Source organism: Salvelinus alpinus, chromosome 17, assembly GCF_045679555.1.
Source record: "Salvelinus alpinus chromosome 17, SLU_Salpinus.1, whole genome shotgun sequence".
NCBI classification, from domain to species: domain Eukaryota; kingdom Metazoa; phylum Chordata; class Actinopteri; order Salmoniformes; family Salmonidae; genus Salvelinus; species Salvelinus alpinus.
Window position 1 is genome coordinate 33169647 of NC_092102.1, and position 25083 is coordinate 33194729.

Below are 25083 nucleotides of genomic sequence, written 5' to 3' on the forward strand. Positions count from 1 at the left end.
CGGGGTGTGTTCCGCAGGGACATGCCAGTGGGCTGTACAATTGTAATAAAGAGCATGTTTGATTTTAAAAGTTCTGGTAAGCGTTGTATTTGAAAATGATTTTCCACGACTACATCAACACCATTATCCCAGAAACCCTAGAGCCACTCCAATTTGCATTCTGCCCAAACAGATCCACAGATGATGCAATCTCTATTGCACTCCACACTACCCTTTCCCACCTGGACAAAAATAACACTTATGTGAGAATGCTTTTCATTGACTACAGCTCAGCGTTCAACACCATAGTACCCTCAAAGCTCATCACTAAGCTAAGGATCCTGGGACTAAACACCTCCTTCTGCAACTGGATCCTGGACTTCCTGATTGGCCGCCCCCAGGAGGTGAGGGTAGGTAGCAACACATCTGCCACGCTGATCCTCAACACTGGAGCTCCCCAGGGGCGCATGCTCAGTCCCCTCCTGTACTCCCTGTTCACCCACGACTGCATGGCCAGGCACAACTCCAACACCATCATTAAGTTTGCAGATGACACAACAGTGGTAGGCCTGATCACCGACAACGACGAGACAGCCTATAGGGAGGAGGTGAGTACTAGCAGTGTGGTGCCAGGACAACAACCTCTCCCTCAATGTGAGCAAGACAAAGGAGCTGATCGTGGACTACAGGAAAAGACGGGACGAATAGGCCCGCATTAACATCGACGGGGCTGTAGTGGAGCAGGTCGAGAGTTTCAAGTTCCTTGGTGTCCACATCAGGAGACTGAAAAGATTTGGCATGGGTCCCCAGATCCTCAAAAGGTTCTACAGCTGCACCATTGAGAGCATCCTGACCGGGTGCATCACCGCCTGGTATGGCAACTGCTCGGCATCTATCCGTAAGGCGCTACAGAGGTTAGTGCGAACGGCCCAGTACATAACTGGGGCCAGGCTTCCTGCCATCCAGGACCTATATAATAGGCGGTGTCAGAGGAAAGCCCAGAAAATTGTCAGAGACTCCAGTCACCCAAGTTATAGAGTGTTTTCTCTGCTACCGCAAGGCAAGTGGTACCGGAGCGCCAAGTGTAGTACCGAAAGGCTCCTCAACAGCTTCTACCCCCAAGCCATTAGACTGCTGAGCAATTCATAAAAATCGCCACCGGACAATTTACATTGAACCCCCCCCCCCCTCTTGTACACTGCTGCTACTCGCTGTTTGTTTGTTACCTATGCATAGTCACTTCGGCCCCACCTACATGTACAGATTACCTCACACTGACTCGGTACCGGTGCCCCCTGTATATAGCCTCGTTATTGTTATTCTTATTGTGTTACTTTTTATTATTACTTTTAATTTTAGCCTACTTGGTAAATATTTTCTTCTTCTTGAACTGCACTGTTGGTTAAGGGTTTGTAAGTAAGCATTTCACGGTAAAGTCTACACTTGTTGTATTCGGTGCATGTGGCAAAAAAAGTTTGATTTGATAAATTGGACACACCTGAGTGTCATTAATGTCTCTAGGATGGTCTAATAGGATAAAATGCCAGGGCTGAATTCTTGTCCAAGTCCATCCCTGACGGGAAGTCAATTCAGCCCCAATGTCATTTACCTTAGAAGGTGGATACTGTATAAAAAAATATTAGGACTTACAATGTAGTTGCAATAATGTTACTAATTGAAATTGGTTTTCTAGCAAATGCATATGTATTATAAACAAATCAAACTGTTAGCTCATTATCGATCCCCTGCTTAGGATATGTATTACATAAAGTTGTAGCTCTACTGCAACATAGAGGACAATATTATCTAGTACTTGATGTGTGCATACTGTTTTTTATGTCACAAACTTTACAGAATCAAGTCTTGTACCGCACCTCTACACACTCTAGGTCTCTCCACTCCTCTATTCTGTAGTATTACAGAACCAGTTCTACAACTTGGTCTGTAGCATCAACAGGAAGGGCGGGTCAGAGCAAAGGCTTCTGAAGTTCGTAATTTCCACGTTGAAATTTCAGACTTGATTTTCTCTTATGAAGAATATATCAACCCCTACAAAAATGGCCATTAATTATAATCCACATAATGCACATTTCCTGTTGCTGCAGGATTATTTTCCTGCTATAGCAAACTGGCTCAAGTTAAGATCCTAAACTTGTACCCATATCTGACCCATTCTAATGATCCCTCAGCAAACTGAGTTTGAATCATGCTGATAGTACATGCTCTGACCCGCGGAATGCAAATTGGAGTGGGTCTAGGGTTTCTGGGATAATGGTGTTGATGTGAGCCATTACCAACCTTTCAAAGCACTTAATAGCTACGGACGTGAGTGCTACGGGTCTGTAGTCATTTAGGCAGGTTGCCTTTGTGTTCTTGGGCATAGGGACTATGGTGGTCTGCTTAAAACATGTTGGTATTATAGTCTCAGTATATGTATTATAAACAAATCAAACTGTTAGCTCATTATCGATCCTCTGCTTAGGATATGTATTACATAAAGTTGTAGCTCTACTGCAACATAGAGGACAATATTATCTAGTACTTGATGTGTGCATACTGTTTTTTATATGTCACAAACTTTACAGAATCAAGTCTTGTACCGCACCTCTACACACTCTAGGTCTCTCCACTCCTCTATTCTGTAGTATTACAGAACCAGTTCTACAACTTGGTCTGTAGCATCAACAGGAAGGGCGGGTCAGAGCATGTACTATCGGCATGATTCAAACTCAGTTTGCTGAGGGATTATTAGAATGGGTTTGATATGGGTACAAGTTTAGGATCTTCATTTGAGCCAGTTTGCCATAGCAGGAAAATAATCCTGCAGCAACAGGAAATGTGTATTATGTGGATTATAATTAATGGCCATTTTTGTAGGGGTTGATATATTCTTCATAAGAGAAAATCAAGTCTGAAATTTCAACGTGGAAATTACGAACTTCAGAAGCCTTTTTAAACCTCAAATACACTACACATTTTAAGATATCCTGCAAAAGAGTGGGCAAATTAAGATCCTACCTCTGTAGTGACACGACTACACAAAAATGACCTTCTCCTATTCACATGAAATTGTTACAGTGGGTGTGTCAGTTTTACGGAGAACTCAAGGGGGTGTTCCAAGGAATTCATGTCATTGAAGTGATTTCATGTCATGTTTAGTGTGAAAAACCTTGAAAACCATTTAGGATCATAATCGTGTTTTTGTGAGGTATGGCTGAGAGATACGGAGACACTTTTCCATGACGTGCATACTTTAATCAAATTTGAAATATAAACAAAAACATGTTGATATATTGTCTTTTGATACAAAACCGGCATAGCAGTAGACGTTAGCAGGGAATAAAAGAGAAGCAAGTCAAAAAGAAAAAAAGACCTGTGCGCAAAAGTGAAGGAAACCAAGTCTAGTATTATACAGTGAACCTTTACATTATGTTTAGGATACACAACAGCACAGCTTTGATTGCTCTTAAAGGTTTGGTCAGGGCAGGGCACACAATGGTTCCAGGCTCTCAGGTTAGCCATGGTTAGGCATTGTCACTTTTCTGCAGATAGGTGATGATTCCAAAATAGCTATCAATTGTTCTCCTGAATCTGCTGTGTCCCAATTCTATACTACCAGACATCGTGTGGGATTCTACTCCATCGAGGTCAAGAAATGAGTTGAAAGCAACATGTGTAAATCATTATCCTAAGCAGAGAGAGGTTATGAAGTATAATTCGCACGATAGTAAAACTCCCACAGAGGTGATGTTGACGTTTCCATCCAAGTGTTGGCATCAAAATTATCCCATTCTGGCATAAATAGTAGATCAAGAGATGATAAGCTGCTGCTGAAAAGTACTGTGAAGCCTGATGATATAAAACACATTAAACAACAAAACAACAGTGTTGGAAAAGTACCCAATTGTAATACTTGAGCAAAAGTGAAGATACCTTAATACAAAATGACTCAAGTAAACGTGAAAGTCACCCAGTAAAATGTACGGATAGCCAGGGGTACACTCCAACACTCAGACATTATTTACAAACAAAGCATTTGTGTTTAGTGAGTTCGCCAGATTAAGAGGCCCTATCGATGACCAGGGATGTTCTCTTGACAATTGTGTGAATTGGAAAATGTTCCTGTTCTGCCAAGCATTCAAAATGTAATGAGTACTTTTGGGTGTCAGGGAAAATGTATGAAGTTATTTTCTTTAGTAATGTAGTGGAGTAAAAGTAAAAGTTGTCAAAAATATAAATAGTGAAGTACTTTAAAGTATTTGTGCTCAAGTACTTACTTTACACCACTGCAAAACAATCACCATACAAACACACCCCGGCCCTGTCAAAACATAAATCCATAAATCCATCCGAGCATGATGTGGTTTATTCAGTGCAGTGAGGTCATTATTCATTGTGTCTTCAGACATCCAAAATATCAAAAGTGTCTCTCACAGTCCCTCCTTGTGTGGGTAAAAGCCAATCCAGCATGTTTTTTTGTCGGTAAAAAAATGGCCCTCTGTCGTATATGACGCAAAGCATGATCCAGAATCTCAATGGGCGATGTTTGGTGTAACTGTGTCCTCTTCTCCAGCTGATGGCGCTCACCCTATCAGTGTCGTAGCGCAGTTACGTTAGAACCATCTCCAGTCCCAGTCCAGCCAGTTGTGTGTGTTTGTGTGCGTGTGTGCGTGTGCATGCGTGTGTTCATGTGCATGCGTGTCTACAGCCTGATGTTCCTCTCCTGCATGTCCTGCTGACAGATGCCCCCCAGGGTGTTGAATTTTGACCCCAGGTCCCCCAGGAACTCCAGGTTGTCATCCAGTTTGTTTAGCGACAGCTCGTCCAGCGACTGGCACTTGCTGCCTGTCCCCTCGTAGCCATACCCGTAAGGTTGGTAGTCCACCTCGTCTCCAATCATATGTAGCTTCTGGAGCACCAATGTGTCAATGTTAGAAAAAATTTAAGAAAAATCTTAAATCATATTTTAATTAGATTCTACAAAATCTTATAAAACTCTCAATACTAATAACTAAACAAGTAGGCTATTTATATGTAATAGATCCAATAGAGGGATACTTCTTACATTACAGAATTTGTATTAATGATAAGATAAATATTACCACCATTAGTTCTTGTTTTCAAGACCACATGGTGCATCATACACATCTTTACCAAAATGTCTCTCTCTGTTCTAACACCACAGGCTACTTACTGTATGTAACCTTTTCTACATGTCACATACAGTACCAGTCAAATGTTTGGACACACCTACTCATTCCAGGGTTTTTCTTTATTTTTACTATTTTCTACATTGTAGAATAATAGTGAAGACATCATAACCATGACATAACACATATGGAATCATGTAGTAACCAAAAAAGTGTTAACCAAGTCAAAATATATTTTATATTTGAGATTCTTCAAAGTAGCCACCCTGTGCCTTGATGACAGCTTTGCACACTCTTGTCATTCTCTCAACCAGTTTCATGAGGTAGTCACCTGGAATGCATTTCAATTAAGAGGTGTGCCTTGTTAAAAGTTAATAAGGAGTTTCTTTCCTTCTTAATGCATCTGAGCGAATCAGTTGTGTTGTGACAAGGTAGGGGTGGTATACAGTGGGCTCCCGTGTGGCGCAACGGTCTAAGGCACTGCATCTCAGTGCTAGAAGCGTCACTCCAGACCCTGGTTCGATTCCAGGCTGTATCACAACCGGCCGTGATTGGGAATCCCATAGGGCGGAGCACAATTGGCCCAGCGTCGTCCGGGTTAGGGTTTGGCCGTCACTGTAGATAAAAATTTGTTCTTAACCTCTACTGCCTCAGAAACCCGGATCCGGTAGCACCCCCCACCCCCCCCACACTGATTAGCATAGCTAGCATAGCTTCACAAGTAAATAGTAGCATCTAAATATCATTAAATCACAAGTCCAAGACACCAGATGAAAGATACAGATTTTGTGAATAAAGCCACCATTTCAGATTTTTAAAATGTTTTACAGGGAAGACAAAATATGTAAATCTATTAGCTAAACACGTTAGCAAAATACACCACTTTTCTAACTCCATCAGTTTCTTACTACTTCAGGTGCTATCACCAATTCGGCTAATCTAAGATATTGATAGCCACAAACCAAGAAAAAAACTCATCAGATGACAGTCTGATAACATATTTATGGTATAGGATAGGTGTTGTTAGAAAAAAGTGCATATTTCAGGTAGAAATCACAGTTTACAATTGCACCGACCATCACAAATCGACTAGAATTACTAGATAGAGCAACGTGTATGACCATTTACTCATCATAAAACATTTCATAAAAATAGACAAAGCATAGCAATGGAAAGACCCAGATCTTGTGATTCCAGACAATATTTCAGATTTTCTAAGCGTTTTACAGCGAAAACACAATAAATCGATAAGTTAGCATACCACATGTGAAAACGTTACCAGAGCATCGATTCCAGCCAAAGAGCGCTATAACGTAATCACCGCCAAAATATATTAATTTTTTCACTAACCTTCTCAGAATTCTTCCGATGACACTCCTGTAACATCATTTTACAACATACATATACAGTTTGTTCGAAAAGGTGCATATTTAGCCATACAAAACCGTGGTTACACAATAAAAATACTAGGAAATCAAGCCTCAATATGTCTGACGTCATCTATCAGAGTGATCTAGTTTAATTGAAAGCTAATCATATACTTGACTAAAAAATACAGGGTTGACAGGAATCGAAAGACAAATTAGTTCTTAATGCAACCGCTGATTTACATTTTTAAAATTATCCTTACTTTTCAATACAGGGTTCGCCAAGTGACGCGATAACAAACAAAATGGCGAAATATGCGTTTAAAATATTTCGACAGAACAACGATTTATCATATTAAATATTGCTTACTTTGAGCTGTTCTTCCATCAGATTCTTGGGCAATGTATCCTTTCTATGTTGTAATCTTCTTTTGGTCGATAGATGTCCTCTGTCCTTCGAAATATCCACTAACGATCGAACGGGACCACAAAACGTGTCCAAAGTTTCAGAGTGCACAACAAAGAAATTCCTCAAAATCGCACTAAACGGATATAAATTGCTATAAAACGGTTCAAATTAACTACATTATGATGTTTTTAACAACTATAACGACTGAAAACATGACCGGAGAAATATTGCTGGGTAGACAACGATTTGGAATGAGGCAAGTCCGATGTCCTTCACGCTTCAGGCGCGCGGCGAGAAAGGGAGGTACCTATACATTTTGTTCTTTTATAATGGCTGTGATTGTGCAATCGATTCCATTCAAAACGTGATGACGTACAGACACCCAGAGGAAGACGTAGGCAGTGTCGGTTTCTTCATAGCATTCACTGTCGCCTTAAAAACAGACTCCAGATCAGGGGTAAAAATTTCTGAAATCTGACCCCTGTCATGAAAAGTGCTGTAGATATTGTTCTGTACCACTCAGAGACAAAATTCCAACTCTTATAGAAACTAGAAAGTGTTTTCTATCCAATAATAACAATAATATGCATATTGTACGATCAAGAATTTAGCACGAGGCAGTTTAATTTGGAGACCCAAATATGCTAATGCGGAACAGCACCCCCTATAGTTCCAAGAAGTTAACTGACTTGCCTAGTTAAATTGAAAATTAAAAACAGAAGATCGCCCAATAAAAATTAAAAACAGATGATCACCCTATTTGTCAAAAGACTTAGTCCATATTATGGCAAGAACAGCTCAAATAAGCAAAGATAAACGACAGTCCATCATTACTTTAAGACAGGAAGTCAATGAAGTCAGTCAATGCGGAACATTTCAACAACTTTGAAAGTTTCATCAAATGCAGTCGCAAAAACCATCAAGCGCTATGATGAAACTGGCTCTCATGAGGACCAGCACATGAAAGGCAGACCCAGAGTAACCTCTGCTGCAAAGGATAAGTTACCAGCCTCAGAAATCGGCAATTAACTGCACCTCAGATTTAAGCCCAAATAAATGCTTCACGGAGTTCAAGTAACAGACACATCTCAACATCAACTGTTCAGAGGAGACTGCGTGAATCAGGCCTTCGTGGTTGAATTACTGCAAAGACACCACTACTAAAGGACACCAATAAGAAGAAGAGACCTGCTTGGGCCAAGAAACACAAGCAATGGACATTAGACCGGTGGGAATCTGTCCTTTGGTCTGATGAGTCCAAATTTGAGATTTTTGGTTCCAACCGCCGTGTCTTTGTGAGACGCAAAGTAGGTGAACGGATGATCTCCACATGTGTGGTTCCCACCGTGAAGCATGGAGGAGGAGGTGTGATGTTGTGGTGGTGCTTTGCTGGTGACACTGTCTGTGATTTATTAAGAATTCAAGGCACACTTAACCAGCATGGCTGCAACAGCATTATGCAAATTATAGTCCCACTGGTTTGCACTTAGTGGGACTATAATTTGTTTTTCAACAGGACATTGACCCAAAACACACCTCCAGGCTGTGTAAGGGCTATTTGACCAAGAAGGAGAGTGACAGAGTGCCGCATCAGATGACCTGGCCTCCACAATCACCCGATCTCAACCCAATTGAGATGGTTTGGGATGAGTTGGACCGCAGAGTGAAGGAAAAGCAGCCAACAAGTGCTCAGCATATGTGGGAATTTCTTCAAGACTGACTACCTCATGAAGCTGGTTGAGAGAATGCCAAGAGTGTGCAAAGCTGTCATAAAGGCAAAGGGTGGCTACTTTGAAGAATCTCAAATATTAAATATATTTTAATTTGTTTAACACTTTTTTGGTCTCTTACCCGGTCTATGTGCTCTGAGATGTGCTGGTTCGACAGCAAGCCGAAGGAACGGGAATACCTCGAAGAGTTACTCTGAGGAGAGAGTGGAGAAAACACAAAAAAACAAACATGGATGATTGATGGAGGAACAACAGTGTATGTCGTGTGTATGTATGTGTCAATGGTGTGGTGTCAAGTAGACCAGATCCTGATAGTGCACGGCAACACTTACCCTCATGGTATTGTTCCTGCTTGTAGTCTGGTACTGCAATTAGAAAATATAATATCAACAATATGAATGTGTAAGTATCGACTGCATTAATGCACCCACTTCACTGTATAAAACCTTGATAACCTGTAGTTAATCTGTAATAACCTGTATCTATACACCTGTCAAATCATACAGCACTATAGTAAAAATTCATAAAAGGAGGGTTATGTTTCCCTCTAGTGGCTGCCTGCAGATGTCACTCACCATGCCCCGCCCACCCTGGCTTCTCAGAGTTCCGTTGGCCTCGCCCATTCTCTGGAATGTTCCCCCTCCTGAGAACCCTCCCTCTCCTGACGAGGACACCTGGGTGACCTGGGGAGAGATGGAGGTTGAGTTCTGAGACATAGGCGCTGCTGCTAAGACTATTGGTTACTGCATTGTTGGGTTTATAGTTTTCAAGAAAGGCATTTCACTGTACTTTCATGTGACATTAAAACTTGAAAACTTGAAAGGTTATATACATTTCAATGTAGACTGATGCCCTACTGAATTGTGTACCACTGTTGTCACCACTATTTTGCTGCGTTAAGTATCTAACATGGTATGAGCATGTTAGATAATGACATAGTAATAGGGAAAATGCACAAAGTGCAAAATTAAAGCATAACTGAGGATTATGAAGAGTTAAATTCTGTTATGTACACAGTGATGTAGTACCACTCAATGTAGAACTACGGAAAGTATACCACTGAGACAGGTAGGAAGAGCATTTAAGATCTTCACTCTTTGAAATGTCTCTCACAAATAGTTGACACAGGTCAAATGCAATGCTTATCAGTGCTATTGAACAGTCAGGACAGTACAACTGGTTCAAGCTAAATAAAACTTTTGCATTTTGTTATTTTGCCATCGGCTAATATCCTCCCAAAAACAAAGTTTCCCACAGTTCAGATTGAGCTATAGCCAGTGAACAAGGGCAGGCATGAACTGCATGTATTTCACACTGCCCAAATGGTTTAATGTGATGTGAGACTTCCATCGACTAGAGATGAGATGCATCCAAAAGGGAAAAGTATTTCAAGGTATTTAAAAACACATACTTAAAAAAAACTTGAAAATCGTGATTGTCAGTAAGGATGTCACTCACAATGGTCCTCCCTGTGGTTCTGTACATCTCATTGGCCTCTTGGGTCATCTCATTAGTCTTCTGAGTAAACTGTCCAATCAGAGAGCAAGAATTAAGCACAGCATAAACAACAGTGATTTAGACTGTGATCAAAGTGTTGTAGTAAGATGGTAGAAGATATAGTAACTAGTCTTGTTGTTGGTGGTGACAGAGTTAAGAATATAATAATATTTACATTTTAGTCATTTAGCAGACACTCTTATCCAGAGCGACTTACAGTTAATGAGTTCATACATTTCATTCTTTTTTTTCTCCATACTGGTCCCCCGTGGGAATCAAACCCACAACCCTGGCGTTGCAAGCACCATGCTCTACTGTACCAACTGAGCCACATAATATGATATACAGGTCTGTGGAGTAGAAGTTCTCTAACGGTGGCAAATGAAGTGGTGTAGTACAGATGTAGGATCTTCATTTGATCCCCCTGTAGCAGGAGAACTTTCCTGCAATGCAGGAAATTTTTCACTTATAGTGTATTTGAGGTTTTAAAAGGCTTCAGAAGTTTTTGACCTGATTTCCCTTATGAAAATCTATCAACCCCTACAACACTGTCCATTAATTATAATCCACATAATAAATCACATTTCCTGTTGCTGCAGAATTATTTTCCTGCTGTAGCAAACTGGCTCAAATTAGAATCCTACTTCTGTAGCAGATAGAAAGGTAGGGACAGTTATATAATAGGTAGTTCTGTTCAAACAGTAGCACTATCTTACAGATAGGAGACTTGGCTCTAACTCATTCTCCATTGGCAAGCATATGATACATATTGCTTGTAAATCCCTCAATCTTAGGAAACCATAATTTAATGTTACATTATATATACAAAAGATATGTGGACACCACTTCAAATTAGTGGATTCGGATATTTCAGTCACACACGTTGCTGACAGGTGTATGAAATTGAGCACGCAGCCATGCTATCTCCACAAACAAACATTGGCAGTAGAATGGCCTTACTGAAGAGCTCAGTGACCTTCAACATGGCACCGTCATAGGATGTCACCTTTCCAACAAGTCAGTTTGTCAAATTTCTGCCCTGCTAGAGCTACCCCCGGTCAAATGTAAGTGCTGTTATTCTGAAGTGTAGGAGCAACAACGGCTCAGCCGCGAAGTGATAGGCCACACAAGCTCACAGAATGGGACTGCCGAGTGCTGAAGCGCGTAGCACGTAAAATATATCTGTCCTTGGTTGCAACACTCACTACCGAGTTCCAATCTGCCACTGGAAGCAATGTCAGCACAATAACTGTTCGTCGGGAGCTTCATGAAATAGGTATCCATGGCCGAGCAGCCGCCCACACAAGCCTAAGATCACCATGCGCAATGCCAGGCATTGGCTGAAGTGGTGTAAAGCTTGCTGCCATTGGAGTCTGGAGCAGTGGAAATGCGTTCTCTGGAGTGATGAATCACGTTTCACTTTCTGGCAGTCCGGTGGACGAATTTGGGTTTGGCGGATATCAGGAGAACGCTACCTACCCATGCATAGTGCCAACTGTAAAGTTTGGTGGAGGAGGAATAATGGTCTGGGGCTGTTTTTGATGGTTCGGGCTAGGCCCCTTAGTTCCAGTGAAGGGAAATCTTAACGCTACAGCATACAATGACATTCTAGACGATTCTGTGCTTCCAACTTTGTGGCAACAGTTTGGTGAAGGCCATTTCCTGTTTCAACATGACAATGCCCCCGTGCACAAAGCGAGGTCAATACTGAAATGATTTGTCGAGATCGGTATGGAAGAACTTGACTGGCCTGCACAGAGCCCTAACCTCAACCCCTTTGAACACTTTTGGGATGAATTGGAACACCGACTGTGAGCCAGGCTTAGTCGGCCAACATCAGTGCTCGACCTCACTAATGCTGTTGTGGCTGAATGGAAGCAAGTCCCCGCAGCAATGTTCCAACATCTAGTGGAAAGCCTTCACAGAAGAGTGAAGGCCGTGATAGCAGCAATGGCGGGACCAAATCCATATTAATGCCCATGATTTTGGAATGAGATGTTCAACGAGCAGGTGTCTACGTACTTTGGTCATGTAGTGTATGTCAGTCAGTGCCCTTCTAAATCTTCTGAATCTCACTGATGTGGTCCACCGGGCCTACTTCACCATGCACACTGTGTCCTGCCCAATCCACTACACTCAATATCTTAGTACATACTAATTCGCTCCATAATATCCATACACTCGATAAATCTCTGATACACACTACTGTGATGTGGCCTATACTTAGCTCTTTAGTAATCACATCTGTACTGTATTCTATAATTAATCTTCACCCTTTACAAAATGCAAGTCTCCTCCAAGACTTGTAAGCAAATGTTTAGGTTTTTAAACCTGTTCTGGGGGCTCTAACACATTCTTTGAGCAGATGAGTCATCTTCCCTGCACAGTCAGCCTTACCATATAAATGTGGTTTGGAGAATGTAGTCAGTGTTGTAGGCTTACTCACTCTGCATGTGGCACATGTGCTCATGAGTCACACCCAAATCATGGATGTGATCTCTTTTACTCTCTCATTTGTACTACAGAAACTAAATTATGCTAATAGTGACTGAACCTGCTTCATTCAGTGATTACCATACATACCGTACGTATTAGAGGGAAGCACACACCGTACACAGAAACCACTAATTACCTGTAACTGTCGTGATTTTAATTACTTTTTCCTCCATCATATGACACCTCACACACGCTCTCACACAACTCCACCTAACCGTGCAGAACACACCCACAGACACGTCATTGAAAAATCTCAGGCCCTGTGTTGACCATAGACTGTTTTTTGTATTTTTAAATAAGGGTTGTGACACGGAAAAAGATGAGTTACAGAAAGAATGAAAAAGAAGACAAGAAGAAAGTAAGAATAGTGGCCAGTTTACCGGTATGCCTGGGGTGGTCTGCTTCATTCCATCTATCACTTCCCTGTTAGGAGCGGTGGGGGTCAGGATCAACATGGGCTCACCCTAAAAGGTAGGGACAGGAGGAGAGGGAGAGGAGGAGAAGAAAAAAAGGAGGATATGGGTATAAGAGCAGCAGAGAGGAGACAGGAGAGGTAAGTAGAGAGTATTGGAAAAGAAGAAGAGTTTATGATTGCAGAGGAGAGGAAAGAGATGAGGAGAGGAAAGAGATGGGGAGAGGAAAGAGATAACAGGAAAGAGATGAGGAGAGGAAAGAGATAACAGGAAAGAGATGAGGAGAGGAAAGAGGAAAGAGATGAGGAGAGAAAAGACGAAAGATATGAGGAGAGGAAAGAGAAAGAGATGAGGAGAGGAAAGAAATGAGGAGAGGAAAGAAATGAGGAGAGAAAAGAGATGAGGAGAGGAAAGATAAAAGAGATGAGGAGAGGAAAGAGGAAAGAGATGAGGAGAGAAACGAGATGAGGAGAGGAAAGAGATGAGGAGAGGAAAGAGAAAAGAGATGAGGAGAGGAGAGGAAAGGAAAGAAATTAGGAGAGAAAAGAGATGAGGAGAGGAGAGGAAAGGAAAGAAATGAGGAGAGAAAAGAGATGAGGAGGAGAGGAAAGAGATGAGAGAAAAGAGATGAGGAGAGGAAAGAGAAAAGAGGAAAGAGATGAGGAGAGGAAAGAGGAAAGAGATGAGGAGAGAAAAGAGATGAGAGGAAAGAGAAAATAGATGAGGAGAGGAAAGAGAAAAAAGATGAGGAGAGGAAAGAGGAAAGAGAAAAGAGATGAGGAGAGGAAAGAGATGAGGCAAGGAAGAAGAAAAGAGATGAGGAGAGGAAAGAGAAAAGAGATGAGAAGAGGACAGAGAAAAGAGATGAGAAGAGGACAGAGAAAAGAGATGAGGAGAGGAAAGAGAAAAGAGATGAGAGAAAATGAACATTGAAAGTTATTACAAGATGAAACATCATGTCAGACTACAAACTGGTCACATACCAGAGGAAGAATACCTGTCTTGCCAACAGTAAAAACATGTAATTCCCAGACTCAATGACAACAATAATATAAGCACATGACTGGGGTTTCAAAGCTACTGGTGATTTACCAAAGTTACCGGAATCGTCAGTAATTTTGGTAATTTACAGAACATCTATGGCAACCTATTGTAACTTTGGTCAATTATACTTGAATAACTTAAATGTATATATATTTTATATATCTGTGTCAATATCGTCCATGAGTATCTAGTAGATAGACCATATGGTTCAAAAGAAAATTAATGAAAAAAGTATCTAATTAACATTGGCATTATTTTCAATTACCTCTGAAACTCTTCAACTATTGACTTTTTCACAACTGCCACCAGTTTGACGCCAAAACATTGACAACAAATACATATTGACATAATAAAATAACTACATACTGACATGGTAAAATAGCTACATACTGACATAGTAAAATAAATACATACTGATATAGTAAAATAAATACATACTGACATAGTAAAATAAATACATACTGACATGGTAAAATAACTACTAAGTGTGTAATATATAAAGGATATTTCATGCTGAAACCCTCATATTAAACACCAATGGTATTGACTAAGTTGATGGTTTATATTTAGGATGACGTTTTACAGCTTTGTCATTCAATTTTTTTATTTTAAAATAATCTTGTTTAAACAGAGTGCCAGAGATAGTTACAGACACCTGTGATATTCTGAAGTACCCAAAAGGGCCACTAGATGTCTTGTGATAGATAACATAACATCTGTGAAAGACACCCAAATTCTGGTAGTTTACTGGTAAACTTAGAAAGTTTCCATTAATATACCCTCCCTTTGCAACCCTACACAGGACAGCTCAGTAAGTGATCGTATTGTACACTCCTGTCATTGTGCTGAACACCCAGACACATAACTTAATGTATACATTCGGCACAAATACTGTAGATATACATGCACACATGCACGTGAACATATACACCCACACACACCTTGCATGCACTGCCCCCTGCCTCTTCGTTGTATTTGATGAGAGTCTGGTTGCCCTCTTCTTGCAGGTTGAGGGGGAGGTGTGTGAACTTCTTACCGCCACACTCACACAGCAGGAGGAAAAGCAGTAGCACTGGGAGAGGGACACATAACCACACAGTCACCACTAACAGTCATATCTCATAGCATTTTACCATACAAAAAATGAATGGATGTTTAGTCATGTTTTTATAACTTTTCATAGCATGCTGTATCACTGCTATCTATCAACATGTTTTAATTACAATAATGCAACAAAAGTTTGCTCTCAATTTGATAAATGTGATTTAGTTTAGACTGAATTGGTGTCTCTCTCTTCATTTTTCCCACTGAATTTCAGGCCACAAGCACTAAGTTCTAAGAGTGTCTGAGTAACTGACTTAACTGATTATCCACCTACTCTCTAACTATCCCTATATACTGTACAGTACTCCATTCCTATTCCCTTCTAACTCACGTAAGAGGAGCAGCAGTCCAGCCAGCAGTAGTCCTATAGCGGCAGAGCCCAGGCTGGAGCTCCGGGGTAGAGAAGCCCTACACTTGTCTTCTTTCCCACAGTCACACACTATCACCTGGACAATGTCATGTGCCTCCTGGCCTTGCTGGTCGAGGATCACCAGAGGCACCGTGTAGTTACCGTACGGCAGGGTCTTCAGACTGACCAGACCCGCCTCCATACCTGACCACCGGGGGAGAGCAAGGGAGAGTGGTGGACGGAGAGGAAAAGAAGGTAGGAGGTTAATTTAGCAATAAGTCCTGAGGGGGTGTGGTATATGGCCAAAATACCACGGCTAAGGGCTGTTCATACGCATGACTCAATCCAGAGTGCCTGGATACAGCCCTTAGCTGTGGTATATTGGCCATATACCACAAACCCCCGAGGTGCCTTATTGCTATTATAAACTGGTTACCAATGTAATTAGAGGAGTAAAAATAAACGTTTTGTCATACCCATGGTATACAGTCTGACATACCATGGCTGTCAGTCAATCAGCATTCAAGGCTCGATCCACCCAGTTTATAATGATATTTAATTCTGTGCTGCTACAAAGGAAGGACCTGGCGTCTGAGTAGTGGTATTTTCTAGGTTAGCAGGTTGTATGGCGATAGTAGATGGATAAAAGCAGTGCTTTGGTGTGTGGGTGTGTGTGTGTCTGTGCGTGTGTGTGTGTGTCTGTGCGTGTGTGTGTGTGTGTGTGTGTGTGTGTGTGTGTGTGTGTGTGTGTGTGTGTGTGTGTGTGTGTGTGTGTGCGTGCGTGCGTGCGTGCGTGCGTGCGTGCGTGCGTGCGTGCGTGCGTGCGTGCGTGCGTGCGTGCGTGCGTGCGTTTATGAGTGTGTGTGATTCTGCTGACCATTGGCAGGGTCCAGTTTCCAGTGGCTCTTCAGTGTTTTGTCTCCATTGTCCACTCCCAGGGAGAAGGAACAGGGGCATCCAAAGGGAGGTTTGTCCTTGTCTTCTACTGGCACAATCACTTTGTTACCACACATGACCAGCTCCTTCTCCACCAAAGAGGGTATGTTATCATTGATATCCCCCAGGTGAACCAGAATGGTGCCTGTAGCTGTGGCAGGAGGTTTGCCTGAGAGAGGAAGAGATTCTTTAAATACTTTATTATGCTCAATACCATATACTGTACATATGCATACGTACGTACACACACAGCTACATGCATGTTCACACGCACGCAGGTGCACACGCAGGCACACACACAAACACTCACACACAGACACAGACAAACACACACCTCACGCACTAACCGTCATCTATAGCATGGATTTGGATAGTGTATATGTTGTCTTTGTTGACGTGAGGTGACTCCCGGTCCATCTTCTTCACTGTAGTAACCGCTCCTGTCTTGTTATCTATGGTGACCCAGCCTGCTGGGTCCTCAACTAACTCATACCTGGTCAGGACGTGGATGGGACAGATATATGCTTACTTTGAATCCATACTGTACATACAAAATAAGTTGTGGTAATCAATATCACAACCCAGGTGAATCTGAGTCATCACATGTTGCCACCTGCCTGATTTTTCCCACATCTGAGTCAACGTCGGTGACCTTGGGCGTGTACAGCACCTTCCCTGTCACCTCCTCCTCCTTCACGTACACGTCTACCACCTTTTTGTCAAACTCCGGGGGGTCGTTCACGTCAATCACCTCCACCGCCACATTCACTCTCTGGGGGAGCGCGGTCAGGGTTTTGGGGGAGTTGGGCCCTCCTGAGCCACACACAAACAGAGGCTCCTCGTTCTCCACGGCGATCTCCACGTTGGTCACCGTCGTCTTCTCAAAATCCTTCCCCTGGGAAATGTAGTCCCGTACTTATGTTAGAGCAATGTAAGTCAATACAAAACAAAAATGGAAAAAACTACTTGGAACTAGTACTATCTTAATTTGACCAGTTTCTCACAGCAGGAAAGTAATCCTGCAGCAACAAGACATGTGAGTTAATATGTGGAGTATAATTAATGGTCATTTTTGTAGGGGTTTATACATTTTTCATCAGGGCAAATCAAGTCTGACATTTTAAAGTGGAAATTACAAACTTTAGAAGCCTTTTTAAACTTTGAATACACTACAAGTTTGCCTTTACTGTTGTGCAGGAAAATGATCTGCAACAACAGAGTGATCAAATTAAAATGGCATATCTGTAAGTGACGTTGATGCTCAGAACCTTGAATAAGGTCATAAGGTCAAACAGACTCACCTTGATGACAGTCAGTATACCTTCGTTGGTCTTGGGGTCGGTCTCAATCTTATAGTTCCCTTCCTCGTTCCCCTTCACAATGGAGTAAACAGCCCGCCATGCGGGGGTGTTGGGGGTGTCTGCGTCAGTCACAGCCACTCGGAGTATCTCCCTATTGGACTCCATCTCCATAACCTGAGTATTGTACTGCACAGAAAGAAGGTAAAGTAAATATTTGTGTTTCACAAATCAATAAAGACATGTTCACTCAATCAGTTGATCAATTGATCAATCAACCAATCAACCAACAAATCATTGAATCAGTCAATCAACCAGTCAACCAACTTGGAACTTACAGTCTTGTTTTTGAACACTGGCTGGTGAGTGTTGGAGTCCATTATGTGGAGGTTGACCACTGCAGTTGAGGACAGGGCTGGTTTCCCATGATCCTTAGCTTCAACAACCACTTTATACATCTTTACTTTCTACACGAGGAACAAAATAAATGAAATATTGATCCCACCATTTTAAAATACAGATTAAAATACACATTAAGAACACCTTTGTAATATTGAGTTACACCCCCTTTTTGCCATCAGAACAGCCTCAATTCGTTGAGGCATGGACTCTACAAGGTGTTGTAAGCATTCCAGAGGGATGCAGGCCCATGTTGAGTCCAATGCTTCCCACAGTTGCGTCAAGTTGGCTGGATGTCCTTTGGGTGGTGGACCATTCTTGATACATACAGGAAACTGTTGAGCGTGAAAAATCCAACAGCGTTGCAGTTCTTGACACAAACCGGTGTGCCTGACAGCTACTACCTTACCCTATTCAAAAAGGTGCTTAAATATTTTGTCTTGCCCATTCACTCTCTGAATGGCACATACACAATTAATTTCTCATTTGTCTCAAGGCTAAAACATCCTTCTTTAACCTGGCTCCTCCACTTCATCTACACTGATTGAAGTGGATTTAACAAGTGACATCAATAAGGGATCATAGCTTTCACCTGGATTCCCCTGGTCAGACTATGTCATGTTCATAATGTTTTGTGTATGTGTTTGTGAGTGGGTATGTCAAGTGTGTGTGTGTGTCTGTGCATGTAATGGCTTGTCTGTGTGTGCATGTGTGTTGTAGTGGAACCTCACGTCATAGTCGAAGCAGCCGGTGAAGGTGAGCTGGCTCATCTTGGTGCCCTCCACCTGCTTCAGGTTGATCTGGGGCTCAGCTGGCTCCTGAGACAACACCCGTAAACTGATGGTGGAGTTTTCTGTGTTCGCCTCATCCCTGTCCCTGACTGTCAGAGGCACTGGCAGATAGCCTAAGACGGGGAGAGGAGGGCAGGAGGGGAAGATCAGGAAGGATGAGAAGAAATATTGGGGAAGAGGAGGATGAGAAAAGGGGAAATTAGTTCCCCTTTACATGTTCTCTCTGCTCAAAAAGAGCACCCACTTGCCACTTGAATTCTCAGCCTAACGCAATGACTGATTGGTTCTTGTGGGAACAGTCTAGTTAAGTATACTTTGTGCAAGGCCTATATGCAGGCATATGATTTACAGCCTTTCTGTGTACTGACCCTCTGGTAAACTTTCTTTCACACTGGCTTTCGTGATAAGGTTCTCAAAGTAAGGCGCATTGTCATTGATGTCCTTAATCGCCACGTCGAACCCCAGAGTACTGTCCACGAGATTACCAGTCTCCTTGTCCATGATGTCAAAATTAATCTGTAGGAAATAATATTATGATTGTCAATTTATGTTTAGATATTCTGTTTGGTTAAGATAGTTTTAGGTAATCTGTCCGTCCGTCCGTCTGTCTGTCTGTCCGTCTGTCCGTCCTTCTGTCTGTGTGTGTTGATGCTCACGTGAAAGAAGGGGTATGTCTCCCTGTCAATGGCCTTGTATACATAAACCACTCCGTCCGTGTTGCCAATGGAGAACACGCCCATCGGTTCCTCGGTCACTCCGGTTCCACTTATACGGAACTGGTAGTTGTTTTTGAGCATTGGCGTTTTATCGTTGAATATCTGGAAAGACAGCCTTGTTGATGAGCAGTTTGCAGTTCTATGATTACTGGGTCCCTGGTTTAGGAGAAGCCCAAAACAGGTCCAGGGTTTACAGTATGACTTACTACAGAGTTGTGTTGGAAGCAACTGTTCTTCTGATGAATGACCATAGACTATTTATGGGCCCAGTGCTTTTGTACCTTGTTTGGTGGTGCATGATGTTTTTACCTGTGTGGCTATCTTGGGAAAAGGTCCAGGGTCCTCCTCCACTAGCTCAATGGTGGACAGGACCCACCTTCTTTTGGAACGCACCAGCAGCTCCTTTAGGAAAGGGGATGAGGGCCATTGTACTTCTTTCTTTAAACTCAAAAATGTATTTCAAGATTTTCTCTCTTTTTTTTCTGGAAATGTCCATGACATACCCGCTTTTCCCGCTTGTTCATTGTATAGTTGCCGGTATCGTGTGCCAGTGCTAATGCAACCATGATTGAGACCTGATGACATAAACAGTTACAACATGCAATTAGAGAGAATATATTTGTGCATAGTAAAAAAATACATAAAGATGAAGGTGTGATTCATCCAGTCTCTCTCTCTCTCTCTCTCTCTCTCTCTCTCTCTCTCTCTCTCTCTCTCTCTCTCTCTCTCTCTCTCTCTCTCTCTCTCTCTCTCTCTCTCTCTCTCTCTCTCTCTCTCTCTCTCTCTCTCTCTCTCTCTTTCTCTCTCTCTCTACCTCTTTCTCTCTCTCTCTCTACCTCTCTCTACCTCTCTCTACCTCTCTCTACCTCTCTACCCCATGGACACTGTTCATAGACATAATTTAAAAAAAAACAAATTATACCTAATGAATCATCCAATGAGGTAGCGGTTAATAGTGTGTTCGAATCCCTGAGCTGACTAAGTGAAAGATCTGTTGATGTGTCCTTAAGGAAGGCACTTATCCCTAATTGCTCTGAATAAGAGTGTCTGCTAAATTACTCAAATGTACATTTCATTAGAAGGAACACTAAGAGATGGACACTTTTAGTTGGTCAAGGGATGGTCAAATTGAAAAGTTGCACCACAAATTAACAAATTAAAAAGCTGAAGAATATGTTTATTCAGGGTCAGGCATTAAAACGCAATGGGGTGTGTAGTATGATGATTTAAGGAAAGCTCTTACGGTTGAAGGCAAGGTGAAGATTTATAAAAAATGACTTGGGATTATATTTACTGCAACCAATTGACATGTATATTACATAATAAGCAGTTTGAGAATGTGGGGCTACACCCCAACGAAGACTGTCTGCTAAACATTGACAGTTTTGGCTCAGTCCAGTAAAGAATACAAGTTCAGAGTGAAAACGCAATTCGGTAGATCCGTGATCGATTAAATTCTGGAGAATGTTACAAAGTATGATGTGAAATGAGGGCACTTGCATTCTCACCACCATGGCCTCTGATAAAGACTTTATGTTAATTCATCCTCCAGAAACCCTGCATACTCAGCTATCAACACCCATTCAATGATGTCCCAATTATCATAGGAGATTTTCAAAGTCATAATAGATTCAAAGCTCAGTGAACTCCCTACATGCTCAGACAGGTAGTTTTAGTAGAGACTAGTTTCGCATTAAAATTCCAAGAAAGTTATTTGGCATATTTCAGTAAGTGATGCTGTGAAGTGAGGTGAACTGTAAATGAGGGGAGAGATGAGACGAGACAAGCTTCACAAAATAATGGTGGTAAAAGTGTAAGGGAAGATGGTATATTTACAGTTAAGTAGAGTGTGTGCAGAGCATTGGAGAACATACGCCTGACATGATTTTCAACGGAAAGTCTAGTTGAAAAAAGTTCACCAGATAATACCAGTTTGCAAGCTAGATTCAGCTAGCCTACAGTACAGCTAGCTAATTCCTCTGAGGTGATTCGGGTAGCTAGACAGATAATATGGACATAATCAGCTTGGTAAAACGTGGATGAACTTGACTGATGCTCCAACAGACAGAAGCAGAGATTCTAAGACTAGGGAAAATAGTATCTTCCCATCAGTTGTTGATGTTTTGATTTGTAGTCTACTGGCCTGAAGCACACTTCGCAGCTGAATCTAAAATAATAGGCATCCTTGCACACTCACACTTCAAACCTCTTAAGGATCCGCCCCTTTTTTCAATTTTCGCCTAAAATGACATACCCAAATCTAACTTCCTGTAGCTCAGGCCCTTTAGCAAGGATATGCATATTCTTGGTACCACTTGAAAGGAAACACTGAAGTTTGTGGAAATGTGAAAGGAATGTAGGAGAAAAAAATCAACCCTTTTTTGTGTACTTTTTTTGTACCATCATCTTTGAAATGCAAGAGAAAGGCCATAATGTATTATTCCAGCCCAGGTTCAATTTAGATTTTGGCCACTAGATGGCAGCAGTGTATGTGCAACATTTCAGACTGATCCAATGAACCATTGCATTTCTGTTCAAAATGTTGTATAAAAACTGCCCAAATGTGCCTTATTTGTTTATTAATAACTTTTCATGTTCAAAACTGTGCACTCTCCTTAAACAGTAGCATGGTATTATTTCACTGTAATAGCTACTGTAAATTGGACAGTGCAGTTAGATTAACAAGAATTTAAGCTTTCTGCCAATATCAGATATGTCTATGTCCTGGGAAATGTTTTTGTTACTTACTACCTCATGCTAAGGTAGTAAGCCTACGTCAGCTCAACCGTCCCGTGGAAGGGACACGATCCCGAAGAAGTTTTAAAGACAATGTCAGTCAGATGGCAATGATATCTCCCATTTGTCCAAAGTGTAATGGGTATCTGCCTATATGTAGCCTAACTGAACATCAGAGGCACCAGGTAGCCTAGTGGTTAGAGCGTTGGGCCAGAAACCAAAAGGTTGCTAGATTGAATCATTGAGCTGACACGGTAAAAATCTGTCGTTCCGCCCCTGAACAAGGCAGTTAACCCACTCTTCCTAGGCCGTCATTGTAAATAAGAATTTGTTCTTAACTGACTTACCTCGTTAAATAAAATGAAAATCTATTTTGCTCTAGGATGCCCACAAGCCTCACAAGACACGTCTGAAGTTGATACAGCCTCTTCCGCCAACTTCTGTCTAAAGCATCCAAACGGTTTCGGCTACACACTAGTATGACCCCTCTGTGGAAAGCTGAGACTCTCACAAGACCTGTCTGAAGGTCCCCGGTACCAGATAACATTTTTTATGGAAGTATATATCGAGATAGTTTCGTGCCTAAAATAGGAGGATAAATGGATGTAAAAAAAAAACTTTCTGATCTTTCTTATGTCTCTCAGATATAGGACAGACACTTCAGAACAAACTTCGTTTAGATACTTTTTGGGGGACTAGCTGTTGTTCCATGTAGTGAATCTGTTATTCAATGTGATTATATTGGCTAATAGCAGTTATGCCAAATTCAATGTGTCATCCAATAATTGTTTATATATTTGTTTGATACCTTAAGGGATCTTAAAATTCAAAATCAAATAGCTAAATAATCCTTGGTATGACCATCTTAAAACAATTCCATATGTTAATTTAGACCGCCCCCCTTCACATGGCTTAGACCCCCCTCGGGGGCCTGATTGGTGTCACACTTTTGCCCCAGCCCAGCTAACACACCTGACTCCAATAATCAACTAATCATGATCTTCAGTTAAAAATGCAATTAGTTTAAGTCAGGTGTGTTTGCTAGGGATGGAGAAAAGTGTGACACCAATCAGGCCGCGAGGACCGGAATTGCCCAGGACTGCCTGGAGGGTTAAAACCCCTGGCAGGTATTTTGTGCCATTGTTGATGAGGTAGGCTAGATAGACTAAAAACCTTTCAACATTCAGAGAGAAAACACTCAAAGCATTGCAAAGTGGCATACTAATGTTATAACACGATAAACTGCACCCAGATGACACTTCTGTGATCAATATTTCAGGTATGTTTACATTTATACCAGGGGTTGGAACCAGTTCATGGAACAGAACCGAAAATCAGAAAATAACATTTTTTGAGGAACATTACCAGAACCGAGAACAAAAGTGATCTATACTGTTCCGGAACAGAACTGTTATTTTAAAAGCATGGGAACAGGTTATAATGTTGTTTTACACTCTGGATATTTTTTTCCAATCCCAACAAAGCGCCTATGCAAAACCCTCACTGTAACTCATAAATGTATTCCAGTGTGTGTGTGAAGCCCACCTGCTCCTCCCTCCGAAGCATAGGGTACTGTAGCTACTGACGTTACAGGCGTGATTCAGGAATTAGGGAGAGAGATTTTAATTAGAGAACAATGGATACACTTTTTCAATGCCAGTTAACGATATTATAGTTATCACGTTTCACATTGTATTTATCAACTACAAAAAGGTAAGAAGTGTTTTTATTTTAATTCTGGTCCAACATTAATCTTGTTAGCTAGCTAACTTGTTAGCTAGCTCTGATCTAGCTCTGGAAAACTCTAGGTGACATTATGTGTAATGTAATGGATCTGAGATTCATGATCAAGGGCTAGCTCTGGTCCAACATTAGTTAAGCCAACTCTGAAATTCAAAGACATTCAATGTTCCTTCATAGAAGCCGATCCTCCGTAGGTATAATTCTGTGGGTCTAATTCAGATAATGCATGTCATAACAACAAGATGCCCAGTGCTTCATGCCCAGAGCTCTCTTCATCCGCAGAATTTCAGTCGCATGTCGCACCCTACACTACACTTCTATGTTCAATGCATGTACATAGCTTGCCCGCTCCACAGCAAGCTACTCTATCCATTGGTGAAGCGATTTAATGTCAAGCTAAATGTAAAAATAAAATAAAAAAACTATTTTAGAGATTTTAAAAAGGAACAGAGAGGAACAATATTAACCATGACTTATTTTGGGTCGAAACGTTTCAGAACTTTATTTTGCTGGTCGGAACAGTGAAACTGAACACAAAAAATCAGGGTTCTGTTCAGAACGAAACGATTGGAAAATCATTTTAGTTCCAACCCCTGGTTTAGACAAATGTGCCTATTTTGTCAATGCTAATCTACTTTAGCACAATGAATTCTGTAGAAGCTGGTTTTGTACTCACTATCAGCTGAAGCAAGGACAACTTCCCCATTTTGGACCGGTCCGCTTGATATCCTCTGGTGAGTGTCAACAACTCACCTCTGGTAGAGGAGCTTGAGACACTTGGTACAGGCAGTATGTGAGGGACGGCCCACTATCCCTCCAGGCAGAACAGGCGTGTTTGATCCTGTGTGCGTGTGTGTGTGTACATTATCAGGACCCTAATGTGCTAACAAATCACCAGAATGTCCTAACAAGGTAGGAAAACAAGA

General features: G+C 41.6%; 1 protein-coding gene across 1 annotated transcript; it reads right to left on the reverse strand.

Annotated features, from left to right (window-relative positions):
• Positions 1 to 3212: 3212 nt before the first annotated feature.
• On the reverse strand, positions 3213 to 24985 carry LOC139542793 (cadherin-like protein 26). Its single transcript, XM_071348624.1, has 19 exons — positions 24834 to 24985; positions 20182 to 20253; positions 19988 to 20080; positions 19619 to 19780; positions 19331 to 19478; positions 18903 to 19075; positions 18111 to 18239; positions 17776 to 17961; positions 17092 to 17369; positions 16822 to 16967; positions 16416 to 16643; positions 15521 to 15742; positions 15027 to 15157; positions 13009 to 13092; positions 10094 to 10162; positions 9211 to 9318; positions 8968 to 9000; positions 8757 to 8828; positions 3213 to 4888 (listed from the first exon to the last, which is right to left on the reverse strand). The coding sequence occupies exons 1-19, from the start codon at positions 24861 to 24863 to the stop codon at positions 4682 to 4684; spliced, it is 2571 nt and encodes an 856-aa protein (XP_071204725.1). The 5' UTR covers positions 24864 to 24985; the 3' UTR covers positions 3213 to 4681.
• Positions 24986 to 25083: the final 98 nt, after the last annotated feature.

What these genes read in the sequence shown, in the direction of transcription:
- LOC139542793 (XM_071348624.1), bottom strand. Translation starts at nt 24,863, where the DNA reads ATGGGGAAGTTGTCCTTGCTTCAGCTGATA. An exon ending in AGACCACCCCAGGCATACCG is followed by an intron (nt 10,163 to 13,008) that starts GTAAACTGGCCA and finishes CTGATTGGACAG; the next exon opens with TTTACTCAGAAGACTAATGA. An exon ending in GCAGGAACAATACCATGAGG is followed by an intron (nt 8,829 to 8,967) that starts GTAAGTGTTGCC and finishes CTCTCTCCTCAG; the next exon opens with AGTAACTCTTCGAGGTATTC.